The sequence below is a fragment of the Bombyx mori genome, chromosome 23, assembly GCF_030269925.1.
Source record: "Bombyx mori chromosome 23, ASM3026992v2".
Taxonomy (NCBI): Eukaryota; Metazoa; Arthropoda; class Insecta; order Lepidoptera; family Bombycidae; genus Bombyx; species Bombyx mori.
In genome coordinates, this window is record NC_085129.1 from 15,753,615 (window position 1) to 15,767,814 (window position 14,200).

Sequence of the window (14,200 nt, forward strand, 5' to 3'; positions counted from 1 at the left end):
CCGAGAAAATAAAACTACTCTTGTTTTTCGAATGGGAATATTTTTTAAGATTTTGAAAAGTAAATAAGAGTTTATAACTTAACCCGATTTAAAAATAAAAAAATATACTTGTGCAAAAGACCTAGAGTATGATCTACTTATTATCAATTTCTAAAATGGCAATAATGACTTTAAAAATGTCAATAAGTCATTGATCTTCGTTTTCATCTTGAATTCTGCTTGGCTTCAAAGTCGTTAATATAAATAAACAAATAAATTCGTAAGTGGATAGCTTTTTAAATTCACGAATTTTTTCATTTATTCAAAGTAAAGACGTGTATAGTGCATTTATTCTCGTTAGGATCAATAATGGGTATGTCACGGTGTTACTCCCTCATGAAGTATCTTTTAATAGTGTTCAACATAATATTTATGGTAAGTTTCACGGATTCCAATTGATTTATAAGTATAGAATGCGAACTGCGGCCGCAATTAGTTCAGAATCTTTATTATTGAATTTATCATTTATGTAAACGTACAAATTGCCGTAATTTGGTAGCCAACTAACCACCGATCGATTTTAATAACCTAGTTTCGTGTTTGAGCACAATCTTGCTAAAGTTGAATTAACCAGGCATAGTTTACATAGTTACTATTAGTAGTAATAGGTGGTTTTCTACTCGTGTTCTATAGGCGTGCAAGCCCGCGTATAAACATAAACAAACAAGTATGGATGCAGTACAATTCAGGCATGGATGCGTCCTGCGCTCTCCCGATGCTCATGCGAGTCTACTTTATTAAATATGTATCACTAAAATAGATCGTCATCCTCCAATGCCGTAAATAATTTACAAGTAATACATAACAAACAAGTAATAAAAATAAATTAAAATATCTATCACTGAGTAGGTCTGTTATATCTGTGGTATCTGAGAACTATGCAGCCCAAGGCATTCAGTGTATTGTGCCGAGGTTTGAATGCCACTGGCCAGTATCAATCTCTCTAAGGAAGTATTTATAGCACATACAAACGAAATATATACATAGTGAAGGCATAACAAAAATTAAAGCTAATTATATATAGCTAAATGTATTTTACAAATAAAACCCTAAAATTAGAATAAGAGTATATTTGAATTCTTATTTTGTGATCTTAATACTCTAAAGTTTTCGTGACCTAAAAGATAAGAGGTCCGGTGCATTTGTATTCAGTGATGCAACAATGTTCGAATCCCGCAGGCGGGTACCAATTTTTCAATGAAATACGTACTTAACCAATGTTCACAATTGACTTCCACAGTGAAGGAATAACATTGTGAAGTATAAATCAAACCTGCAAAATGATAATTAGTGTAATTACTGTCAGTAAGACCTCTTGTTATTCTGTATGGGTAGGTACCACCACCCTGCCTATTTCTGCCGTGAAGCAGTAATGGGTTTCAGCTTAAAGGCGGGGCAGCCGTTATAACTATACTGAGACCTTAGAACTCATATCTCAAGGTGGGTGGCTTTGTAAATAACTATGGGCTCCGGTAACCGCTTAACACTAGGTGGGCTGTGAGCTTGTCCAACCACATAAGCCATAACAAAAAAAAACACATTTTTCTTCTGAATATCTTATCACACTTATGTATATATTTGAAATATTTCAGTATTTCAGTTCTTGTCATTGCGAATTTGTTTTCAGTTTGTGGGCTTGGGTTGTGTAACTTTTGCTTCTTGGGCTCTGTGGGAAGGAAGTGCTGCAGAGACGGCTTCAGGACGCGCTGCATTGGGCGCCGTATTAGCGTGGGGCCTTGCTCTACTAGTTGGAGCTGCTTTGGCTTTGGGTGGAGCGGTGAGAGGTTCTTGCGCGTTATTGGGTGCGGCTTGTGCATTGCTAGCGCTGGCCGCCGCAGCTGAGGCCGCAGCCGCGTGTTGGGGCGCCGCTCACTTGCCACGCCTGCACCGTGCTCTGCGTGACACCCTGTCCCTTACAGTACGACAACATTATGGACTCCTACCCTCTCGCACTCAGATCATTGATGCCATACAAGAGGGGGTGAGTATTATAAGAACAATACAACTTTATGGATTCACTGAGGAGCTGATATCATGTTGATGTTTGCCTGGGAAAATAACGATATTGTAATTAACCAGTTGGAGTGTTGCGGAGCAGACAGTGCACGTGACTGGCAGGAGTCATGGTGGTCGCAGCGGCAAGTGCCGTCCTCGCCTGTATTAGATCTCTCCGTGTCCGCGCCGGCACTACACTACTCTGTGCCGGCCTCCTGCTGCAAGGTAACACAAACAAAATCAGTATTTCCCAAAGGTACCATTTTGTGTTACATTCATGAATAGACTAGATTGAATGTTGGGGGTATATAACAAAAGGAAGATCTTCCAACGAGCGGGTGTAAATGCTGGGTAGACCGGTGGTCCAAATTTTGTTGATCGGGACTTGTAAATATATATATATATATTTATTGCCTTTGTAGGTAGACGAGCATACGGCCCACCTGATGGTAAGTGGTCACCGTCGCTCATGGACGTCAGCAATGCCAGGGGCAGAGCCAAGCCGCTGCCTACCAAATATACCTACTTGTATATATGCGAACTTATCTTAAAGATTGGCTCGCGAACTTATCTTAAAGATTGCGCGCGGCAAGCGAGATTCAGACATCTGTCAAATTTCTTGTGTTTTATGATGGCTACCGTCACAAGTATTATCGGTCTTCCATCCGTTTGAACAATCCGTGAAGTAGAAGGAGTGGCGCGTACAGTATACAGCCGAGGTGGTGCGTACAGAGTCGCGAGGTGGCGGCGTGCGAGGCGGCGCGCGTGCTGGCGGGCGCGAGCGGGGCGGGGCGCGGGGTGCACGGCGCGGGGTGCGCGGGGCGCGTGCTTTGGGCGCTGCAGCACGCCGCGCGGCTGCCGCTCTCGCTGGGCGCGCTGATGCTGGCGCTCCACGCTCTCACGCTACTGCTGACGCTGGCGCTTGCTCTCCGGCCCGCTCCTCCCAACGCATACAAAGCGTGATCGCGTCACATCGATACATTAAAAACAGTACTCATCTCTGTAAATAACCACTATATTATTGGTCGATGCATTGAACGCTAAGTCCCGACGTTCTCAACTCTATGAACCAAGACTGTTTTATTTATTATCCTTAGTATTTCCAGTGCAAAGTAATATTTACTGACTACTGACCGTTATACAAATGCTTTTCAAAATTATCTAAATTGAATTTCTAGAAATGAAACGGCAAAAACACGCAATAGTAATTATTAAACTGAATTGAAATTATTTTGGATAATTAACGAATATGTATTTATATTTCTCCGTTAAAGGACAATTCAAGTAACATTTTCTTATATTTGGGCTCTCTACATTTTGACCGAGCAGGTCTCGCCATGACTTCTTTATCTATCCCCTGCGTGATGAAATTCCAAAGATTCATTGAATATATGTTGAAACCATTAACCAGACTAAATCTGTAAGTGGCTTCAAAACGGCCTCAAAACTGCATAAACCCATAAGAGCTTATAACAAACCAATAGCATCACTTGTAACGGGCGAGTGCGCCACTCAAGCAACCATTGCTGCGTTATTTTTTAGAAAAAAAAGTCAAAATTCAATTAAAAGGCTAATTTCTTTCTTTTACTTACTTTTATCTTTAGTCACCAACACCTTTATGAACAAATTGTTTGTTTGCAAAAGCAAATTGGCTGCCACACAACGACATTACGGATCGAACTACCGTATAGGCTGTATACATAATGCATATTACATATCTCATATCATATGCTCCTTATTAGTTCATTGAGATTCAAAGAGAAGTTTCGGCAGGCTACACACTGATTCGCCTGCTCCGAGCCCTCCCACTGTAGCACCGACCGCTTACAGAATGGGCACCCTACATATAGCGTTGGATTAGGGTGAAGTCACGGAGCTGTCCCCGTGAGACACTACAGCCGCTCGATCGAAGTCTTGTTTAAACAAAACGTTAAGACTGCCCGAAATATTTGAATATTGAGAATTATTTTAATTTAATTGTTTTGTGTGTATGGGATTACTTTATAAGTGAAGTTTTACTCAGTTGTACTCATAGCACCCTACACGGACGAACAAATAATTCAGATGGTTAGTTATTTTGTGTGTTCATGAGCAGATAATTATGAAATAAAGCAACTAGAACTGGCCAAAACAGCGGACATTCTCGTTGCACGGCGCCCTCAAGGGAATGTGCATTCAATGTGCCATACTCGTATACACAATACATAATATGTATCACTCGCGATTTAAGATAAAGCCATATTTTTTATTAATAATAATTTATTACGAATATATTATAAAAATATTTATAATTAAGAATAATTGACAGTACAAATTGTTTCACTTTTATACTACAATGTAATAAGTACAGTGCATTGTGTAGAAACAAAGAATTGTCTATATGCCTTTAATTACTAATCAACGTTAGTATGCAATGCAGTATTTGAAAATCATAATATAAAATGGAAAATCATGTTAAAAATAATCCGCTAGCGCAGGACTTTTTGTGAAGTGAGAGCGCCACACCACCTCCAGTGGTAGGGCTACCTCTCGTGAAACTCTTACGTCTAAAACACTCAAATATTTTTCTGAAAGTTTTATGAAGATGTTTATCGCAAAAATTCGGTTTATGATAAAGTCCCGAGCACTTGTGTACCCGTCTGTACTGTATGTAGTTGTATCTTAATAACAACTACACTCCACTACTCATAGTGTTTCTTATTTTACATTCAGTTGGATTCTGTACAATTTGGATATGGAATATTTGTAATAATTACAGAGAACAATTGTGCTCTCACCGGGTCGGTCATAGAATCATGCATCTCTGCAGATCTGCAGATGGGACCGACTAACAAGTCAACAAATTCGATACCAAATTCATTTTATATTTTATAATATTATAATAAGTTATTATCATTAAGGTTCATTTACTTTTTTGTAGATGCAAAATCTGAAAATTTTGTTAGTCTGTAAGATGTTTTAGTATTAACATCAGTTACGTTAGGTATGTAACAGTTTCTTTTTTTTTTTATGTCATTTTTATTTCGATGTAAAAGCGAAATGTATGTTTACTTACCTGAAGCAACTATTGTAGAACAGACTAACGGGAACCATTACATCATCATTCTCCAGCGACTTCTGCATACGTCTGGTATGATCTGCATTCGTTTTTATTTTGCACCAGATCGTCGCTGAAGTTATACAACCGACTAATATGGGTCGGTCCCGTTATTACGTCATGTTCAATGAGAGCTCTCTGCTGAGTTTCCTGATCTCCTGAACCCTGTACCTGAGAACTTGCTGCATTTATTCCCCCTTCTCCTTTTAAAGACTGATTTTATAAATTACATTAACTAACTACCTTCGTATCAAGTACAAATAGAAAGTTATTTAAATTTAATTTATTATAGTCTAATACGAAGAAGATAAAGTTTTTATGTAGTTGTTTTGTTCTGAGCGTGCATCTCCCTCGATAATGTCATCCGCGTGTGTCCACCCACAAAGACCAAGTCGAGCCACTAATTTGCTGATTCTCGACAGGTTGTCAACAGGTTGACGATCTATTTTTATTGTTACCAATATACATATCGACGCTTGAAAGGCAAACGTGACTAAGCGACAATAACTGCTTTGTACATAAATGATAGGCAATAACCATATTCGATGCGCAAAAAAAATTAATTTCTAGTACTATTAAAATCATTTCAATCCTACAGCTAGATTCGTTAAAATTGATTTTTTTTCAGGTATTTCAACTAAATTAGTCTACTGTAAAGTTCACGCATTGTCGCTTAGTCACGTTTGCCTTTCAAGCGTCAATATGTATATGGATGAGTATATTATTCTTTATTAAACCGCCACTTTTCTTCTTTTCCAATGTCAGCGATAAATATAAGAAGGCAATCCTGAAGTGTTATTGCGCGGCCACTGTTTATATTGACTGAGAAACATTAAGCGCGCGCGCTTATGTGCGTATTCAACTTAGAATTACTTAAATATTGTTTAAATTTTGTTTATTGTGGTACAACTAACTTAATATAATATTGGTTACATCAGACATGAACAGAGACGCGAATCCGGAATAAAATACAGTAACTTTGAAAGTCAACTTATAACATGCCACAGAGCGAGATGCACAGATGAAACAACTATATAATGTTATTTAATAGTTTATATTTATTCAATTATTATAATACGAGGTAGAATTAAGTGTAAGTTAGCGCTGGCTGAAACATTAATATTACCAGTGAAACTGCCATTACAAATAAATAATGTGATTCAGCGCAAGCAGCCACGATGCGTAGTTTAAATAGGTCGCAAGTCGTTGGCGAGCTGCGACTTGAGTCTGACGACAATACAACAACAGCAAACGTCTCTGTGACTGTACAAGTGTACAACATTACGCAGTTTATGTAAATTGTCGTTAAATGATATCTGATTCCTGTATAAAACAAACAAGTAACAGTATTCTAACACCACGTGCGGCTGCAACGTGGCGGCGACGTGCGGCGGTGCCATGTACTAGTTAGTAGTATGTAATGTACGACACATTAGTATTGTTTTCGTGAACACTAATAAAACGTATTAACACTAAGTGCATTGTTTTATTTTTCACTAGTGAAACTCGGCTGGGATCGCTCTGATCACAACTGTATGAAAAACACTGTTTTCTTACTTCAAGTCATTCAATCCCGTTTTTGCAGGATAGCCGTCGGAGGACCGTGGTACATGAGGAACGTGGATCACCACGACGATCTGGAGCTTGACTCCATCAGTAAGTAGTTACAGTCGGCATCATTGCGCCACTTTGAGAAGCCGGCACGACACGAAAACCCTCTTGTCATGGCCGCCGGTAATTACATACCCGATCTTGCGAACCGAATGGTAAACAGTCGACGTTGCCCTAAACACGTCATTTCGGATACTCCCGATTCACTAACGGTGCTTTTAGGTAGGTACCTGAAGCGAGTAAACTTCGGCGAGTAAATTAACCCATAGACACTGCCCACTGAGTTTCTCGCCGGAACGTCTCAGTGGGTCGCGTTTCCGATCCGGTGGTAGATTCTGCGAAGCACTGCTGTTGCTAAGGCAGGTGTTAGCAACGTCCCAGGTTATAGTCCCGAAAGCTCAACTACTTGTTAGGTACTCTGGCATAGCCTCTCAAGGTTTAGTTAGGGAAAAAACCAGTTTTTTTGAAACTACTCGCCCGTTCTATCGCTTGTTGAAAGTACTAAGATAGAAATCTCTGGAGTACCAACAATAACTTTAGTTTCTTCAATTATTTTTTTGCTTATATGAATGGACGAGCTTACGGTCCACCTGGTGTTAAATGGTTACCGGAGTCCAATGACATCAGCGTTAATGCCGTCACCCAACCTAAGGTATTGAGACTTGAGTCAGTTCAATTTATAGCACTCTAGCTGCCCCACACTTCATATCGAAATGCATTACTGCTTCAGGCCAAAATAGGCAGGGTGTGGTACCTACCAGTGCGGGCTCATAACACGTCTTACCACCATTACGCAAATTATTTATAATTTTGTGGGTTTGATTTATATTAGACGATTTTATTACTTCACTATGGAAGTCGTTCGTGAGCATTTGTTAGATACGTAATTCATTAAAAAAATTGGTACCTGTCTAGATTGCCTGCCTATTAGATTGGAACACCGGTACAGTCTCAACGTTCTATACGAATGCACCGGGCGTCTGGTCCTTCAGTCTACGACGACGGCCAGTTTCAGAAGGGTTTATCACAATCGCATGAATGGCTTAGGGACACAAATAAAAAAAGGCGTTTAGTGTAGTTGTGAAGAAGTGCTTTTTTTCTCGCTGGTAGCCTAGGAGCCTATTCCAGCTACTCCCGGATGGGTAGATAAGCCACTTATCCTGGGAGACTACTAACACTAGCCCTAGCAAGAGCAGTGCTTCGCAGAATCTGCTACCGGATCGGAATGGCGACCCTCTGTGAAGACCCGGCGAGAAACTCAGTGGGATTATCTTGTGTGTGTTTTTTTAATATTTTATTTTTAGACAGGAAGTATTACTGGTGGCTCGGATGCTTATCCGCTTTCACCAGGATAGATGGGCGAGTACAGGCTCAGCCGGGAGGGGTAGGATTTGCTAACAGCTTCCCGAGTGCCTTCGAAGGAAACCTAATTGCTCAAAGGCAGGTGCTTCACGAATGTATCCACTACCAGATCAGAATCGCAATCCGCTGAGGAAATCAGGCGAGAATCAGCGGGCGAGACGGGCTATGTTGCATGTCAAACTCTTTACCGAGTTCAACAAGAACGTTTATCAGAGTCCCTAAGTCTGCTCATAATACTAATATAAGCTCATAATGCTGAAGGCAACTAATGATAGAGTTAGTGGATCTGATGGATCCGTAAGGACGTCTGATTCCTGCGTGAGCAGGAGTCGGAGAGTAGTCAGTTGCGGCGACGACAAGTCGATTATCATGTCACATGCCCTTGTAGAAGTATCGTTCCGACGCTGGTTTCAGGTGTTACATTTAAAAAATATATATTTCAATTAAATTCAATATCGTCGTGTCCACGTCCACCACGTGAAGCAGCAGACGCCCGGTGACAAGCATCGAACGACGCGACAATAACCAACTTTTCTAAGAAATTAGTGCGGACTCAACATCTGCTCACGAACGACTTAACGACAACGAAAATAAAGATTTATATGCAATTTAAGGTAGGTATCTCCTTGCCTATTTCTGCCGAAAACAGTCACTTCTTCCGATTTACAGAGTGAGACAGCCGCCATATGATACAACTAGCCGTTACTTTGGCATAACGCTTTACCCGCGACTTCATTTACGTAGAAAGTGAAAATATTTTTGAATAATAGATTGTCAAGAAGTTAAGAACTGACGTACCAAAATCACGCTTTTTAATCGACTTCAAAAGAGGAGGAGGTTACCAATTCGACCACCATTTTTTTATCTATGTATGTTCACCAATTTGTCGAGAACGCTTGAACCGATACTGATAATTCTTTTTTCTTTTTTTTTGTTCGATAGAGTAAACTTCCCGAATCGTCCTGTAATCATCAAGATGATGATGGTATCCTGGAGATATCCAGAAAATCTATAATTTTCAAAGCCTATCTTATGATTTGGGTGTTTATTCTCATTCTGTGCCGCCGCGCACCGGCCGGGCCGGCCGGCGCCTTGTACATCTATGCTACGCGCTTGATCATTATTTGCTGCGATGTTATTTTAAAAGTGCAATACAGAAGGTATACATACTCATTTAAATACTCATAGCGAGATACTCATTAAAATCAAGGAAGGGAAATTTCTTTAAAATTAAATACTTGTAATGAATAACGTATTTACTTGGATAAGGATTAATATCATCTTTATAAAAATTCCTTCACAAATAATGCTTATTTTAGAACAAATTTAATTAGCATAAAAAACGTTAAAGTGATCTAAACTTAAAATATCGACATAATAGGTATGCTGTCGCAGACTTTTTTAGAACTTTTAAAGGGAAACAATTTTGTCATGCATTATTTTAGCGTAACTTTAACCGTTTCCACAGCGCATGCAGCGAGCGGAAGCTCTCATAAGGGAAAAAACCTCAATTTTGAAACATTATTTGTTGGTGGTCCGCTTGCTTTTTCTTTCCTACCTAAGCTGATAGCCTTGAGCGGCTATTTCAGCTTCACCTTAATGTGTGTAGGTGAGCTCACGGGGCTCAAACCGGAATGTTGCTAACACTGACCCTAGCAAGAGCAGTGCTTTGCAGAACCACTGGAAACGCGACCTACTGAGAAGAACCGGCGAGAAACTCAGTGGGCTGTGTCTATGGGTAAATTTACTCGCTTTAGGTACCTACCTAAAAGCAACGTTAGTGGATCGGGAGGATCCGAAATGACGTGCTTTGGGCCGCTTGCATTGATATTAGCGTGATCTTATATGCGTGAGCGTGAGCCTTCCTCAAAAAATGAGCTATCTAACACTGAAAGAATTTTCCAAATCGGACCAGTAGTTCCTGAGATTAGCGCGTTCAAGCAAACAAACAAACTCTTCAGCTTTATAATATTAATATAAGTATAGAAGTATAGATTGATATTTGTATAACCTAAGGAGAGTGGGTGGTGGCATTCACTATGCGGTGTCTCTAAGATCCGTAAAAAAAATCTGGACGCTTGTTTCTCAGCCAGACCATGAATGATGAAGGATAATAATATGTTGCACTGGACCATCGGCGCACGCTTGCTCACTTTTGAACTGTTTCGGAAATAGACTTATCATTTTGTTTGAAGCTGATACATCCGAATCTGGTAGGGATGCAGTCGGACTGACCGGTGACCGTGAGTAATGGAAGAGTAAGACATATTGCGTCGATCCCTAAGGAAGGGAAAGGGTGAACCTTCATTCACTTGCACTATCCGGTCGTCAGTTGCTAGCATTCATCTACACTCTATTCTTACTGGTGGTAGGACGTCTTGTGAGTCAACACGGGTAGGTATCACCACCCTGCCTATTTCTGCCGTGAAGCAGTAATGCGTTTCGGATTGAAAGATGGGGCAGCCGTTGTACTGTTAAAAGTGAGACCTTACAGCTCATGTCTCAAGGTGGGTGGCGTTTACGTTGTAGATGTCTATAGGCTCCGGTAACAACATCAGGTGGGCCGTGAGCTCGACAATCTATATATGCAATAAAAAAAAAGTTTTGCTGCAAATAGGATTTCATATTATTTTATTCTCATGAGCTTACTCCTTAAAAAAAAGAGTGTTTTTTGTCGGAATTCTAGAGTACCAGATAGGCCACTTTTTGAAATTGAATCTTCATTAAGTCGTGTGACAATAAATAATGTAAAACTTAAAGTTATTTTTATATTTTATGATAAATTAGCGGCCCGCTCCGGCTCCACTCGGGTCTTTAACAAAAATTTCAACGATACTTGACGTTGTTTTATTTTTTAAAATAAAAAAAACGTTATTGTGGCATAACTATAATAGTTAGACATATGCTGTTCCGACACTTTTTGTAAATAATAATGTGTTCTACAAAGTCGTAGTTCATTATTTTATTCTATCATCAATAGTTTTCGCAGGGCACGCGATGTAAAGAATATTTTAGGTAATTTTTTTACACCTTGGGTAATTGGTAATAAAATAAACCTTATTGGAGTTTTAGTAAGGATCCGTAATTTTTTTCAAAAAAAGATTATAGCCTATATCACTCGGGAATAGTATAGCTTCCAAACAGTGGAAGAATTTTTCAAATCGATTCAGTAGTTTCGAAGCCTATTCAATACAAACAAACAAACAAATCTTTCCTCTTTATAATATTAGTATAGGAGTATTTTTATTTTTATTTTTTACTAGCGACCCGCCCTCGCTTCGCTTCGGAAACATTAAAACACACATGAAACCAAAAAAATAAAATAAAAAAAAATAAAAAAAAGTAGCCTATGTTCATCAGGGACAATGTCGGCTTCTAATGGAAAAAGAATTTTTCAAATCGGTCCAGTAGTTTCGGAGCCTATTCGAAACAAACAAACAAACAAATCTTTCCTCTTTATAATATTAAGTATAGATTGCTTAGATGGGTGGACGAGCTCACAGCCCACCTGGTGTTAAGTGGTTACTGGAGCCCATAGACATCTACAATGTAAATGCGCCACCCACCTTGAGATATAAGTTCTAAGGTCTCAGTATAGTTACAACGGCTGCCCCACCCTTCAACCGAAACGCATTACTGCTTCACGGCAGAAATAGGTAGGGTGGTGGTACCTACCCGTGCGGGTCCTACCACTAGTAAGAATAGAGTATAGATGAATGCTAGCAACTGACGACCGGATAGTGCAAGTGAATGAAGGTTCACCCTTTCCCTTCCTTAGGGATCGACGCAATATGTCTTACTCTTCCATTACTCACGGTCACCGGTCAGTCCGACTGCATCCCTACCAGATTCGGATGTATCAGTTTGCATTTGCGTAATATGAATGATTTGTGTTGTATATATTTTATTATTAATTAGCTGACCCGGCAGACTTCGTAGTGCCTCAATCGATAAATAAAAGACCTAAAGTTTTGTATAAAATAAACTTAAAACAAACAAAAGAAATCCGTCCGACGGAGGACACATCAAAAGAAAAACAAAATTGTTATTGTCTCTATATTCATATTTGTCTACCTTTTAAACCTTCTCTGGACTTCCACAAATAATTCAAGACCAAAATTATCCAAATCCGTCCAGCCATTCTCGAGTTTTAGCGAGACTAACGAACAGCAATTGATTTTTATATATTACTAGCTGACCCGGCAAACGTTGTTTTGCCATATATACAGGGTGGACAACCCTTATCACTTAGGGGTATGAAAAATAGATAGTAGCCGATTCTCAGACCTACTGAACATGCATATAAAATTTCATAAAAACCGGTCAAACCGTTTCAGAGGAGTATAGTAACTAACACTGTGACACGAGAATTTTATATATAAGATATAGATTAAATGTTCTTTTTTTAATAATATTAATATTCGTATTTTTGCACGAATTTAAGTAGTCGTAGCAGAATATATTATGTAGATATGTACCTATTCGGTTCGCTCGTAACGTTAGTCTAATATCGTTTCAAGTAATAATTACACGGTACATGGTACCTACATATTTATCGAAGTCCAAAAAGATCGAGGAAGTAGCCGTTTGACCGCACACCCACTCACTTCTTATTCCCCTTGATTGCTTTCTTCAAGACTCTTCAACGCAACAAACGTTTATAGATCCTGAATCGTTATGGATCTCCTCCAATCGATGGGTCATCGCTCATTTGTCAGTTTCAATTGGATGTAATGATATTGATCAATAGTCTGATGTTTTGTAATTGATGAATACGTACGTAAGTACGTGTTGCAGGATAATTTGACTCGTAAATTATATACTCATATTTTAGACGAAATCTTAGGGAACAGTAACCGATGGTAAGCCGAGGGGCAGATAGCCTTTGCCTCCGCACGCTTTCTGTTATTTTTTTTATTTATTTTTTTGTTGCTTAGTTGGGTGGACGAGCTCACAGCCCACCTTGTGTTAAGTGGTCCCTGGAGCCCATAGACACCTACAACGTAAATGCGCCACCCACCTTGAGATATAAGTTCTAAGGTCTCAAGTATAGTTATAACGGCTGCCCCACCCTTCAAACCGAAACGCATTACTGCTTCATAGCAGAAATAGGCGGGGTGGTGGTACCTATCCGCGCGGACTCACAAGTGGTCCTACCATCAGTATACAAGTGGTCCTACCACCAGTATACAAGTTACCTACTAAAAGTATCAATAGGTAGTGGCTTGGATCTGGTCCTGGCCTTGCTCGTATCCATATGGTTACGGTGGCTATTTACCGTCGGGTGGGCCGTATGCTAGTTTGCCTACAATGGTAACAACTAATTAAATATTAGGAGCAGCAGCTGTACCTGCACAGACATCAATAGTTCCGTTCCCGTCACATTTATAGGCTATAGGTAATGTAGTTCTTCACAATTTTAATATCCGGCGAAGGTCACTAGCTCGTACGAAGGGTTGAATGACCTAGATTCGATTGCTTGAAACCTTGGCACGCCATCTGTAAGGTACAAGCGGTGCACTGAACATTGAAATGACAGATGAAAAGTACAGGATCTGAAAAGCCACATAGATATTCGTAATATTAAACCTTTGCATCTAATTTTTCTTTTTGTTAACTATTTTCACTAAGATATCTTTGTTTAATATGTACTCATCTAAACTACCTGTCGTTTTTGACTAATTTTTAGGTTTTTTTGAATCCTTATCTTTATCAATGTGCCTATATAGACATAAGAATTTTTATGGGGTTTTAAATATCAACAAAAAGGATAGATTAAGTTCCCGGGTCCCCGAGCTTACGCGCGTTGAGACGAGCGAGGGGCAGGCGAGGGTGGTGGCGGGAGGAGCGACCCGCGCCATTCCAGCACTCAGCACACTGTGTCAGTCGCCGGCCAGTGCCTTGCGATGCGCGGCCGAGGTCGTTTGTCTGTGTTGTGTTAGAGTTTAGTACATCCATGAGACGGCCGTGTCGAAGTGCATGTGGATTCGCAGCCATCGCGCTCCGGTGAAGGCTGCCAAGATGGGTTGCACCAGAGAGATTTGCACTGCTGAGAAGATCTTCATATTCATCAATATAGCGTTCGCGGTTAGTCAC

The 14,200-nt window shown here is 39.9% G+C and overlaps 2 protein-coding genes across 3 annotated transcripts in view; both read left to right on the forward strand.

Moving 5' to 3' along the window:
- The first annotated feature begins 175 nt into the window (after positions 1 to 175).
- LOC101736817 (tetraspanin-11) lies at positions 176 to 6,607 on the forward strand. 2 transcript variants are annotated; one of them, XM_062675473.1, is made up of 5 exons: positions 176 to 259; positions 341 to 414; positions 1,667 to 2,020; positions 2,119 to 2,259; positions 2,767 to 6,607. In XM_062675473.1, exons 2-5 carry the CDS (start codon positions 349 to 351, stop codon positions 2,995 to 2,997), a joined length of 792 nt encoding a protein of 263 aa, XP_062531457.1. In that variant the 5' UTR covers positions 176 to 259; positions 341 to 348; the 3' UTR covers positions 2,998 to 6,607. The 2 variants fall into 2 exon arrangements, with proteins under 2 accessions (XP_062531457.1, XP_012549850.1); XM_012694396.4 differs by having other exon boundaries at positions 182 to 414.
- A 7,371-nt stretch (positions 6,608 to 13,978) lies between these two features.
- LOC101736947 (uncharacterized) overlaps positions 13,979 to 14,200 on the forward strand; it is a 33,520-nt gene continuing 33,298 nt past the window's right edge. The window contains exon 1 of the mRNA XM_004930767.5: positions 13,979 to 14,191. Within this exon, the coding sequence (XP_004930824.1) occupies positions 14,084 to 14,191 (108 nt within the window). The 5' untranslated portion in view covers positions 13,979 to 14,083. The remainder of the gene's footprint in view (positions 14,192 to 14,200) is intronic.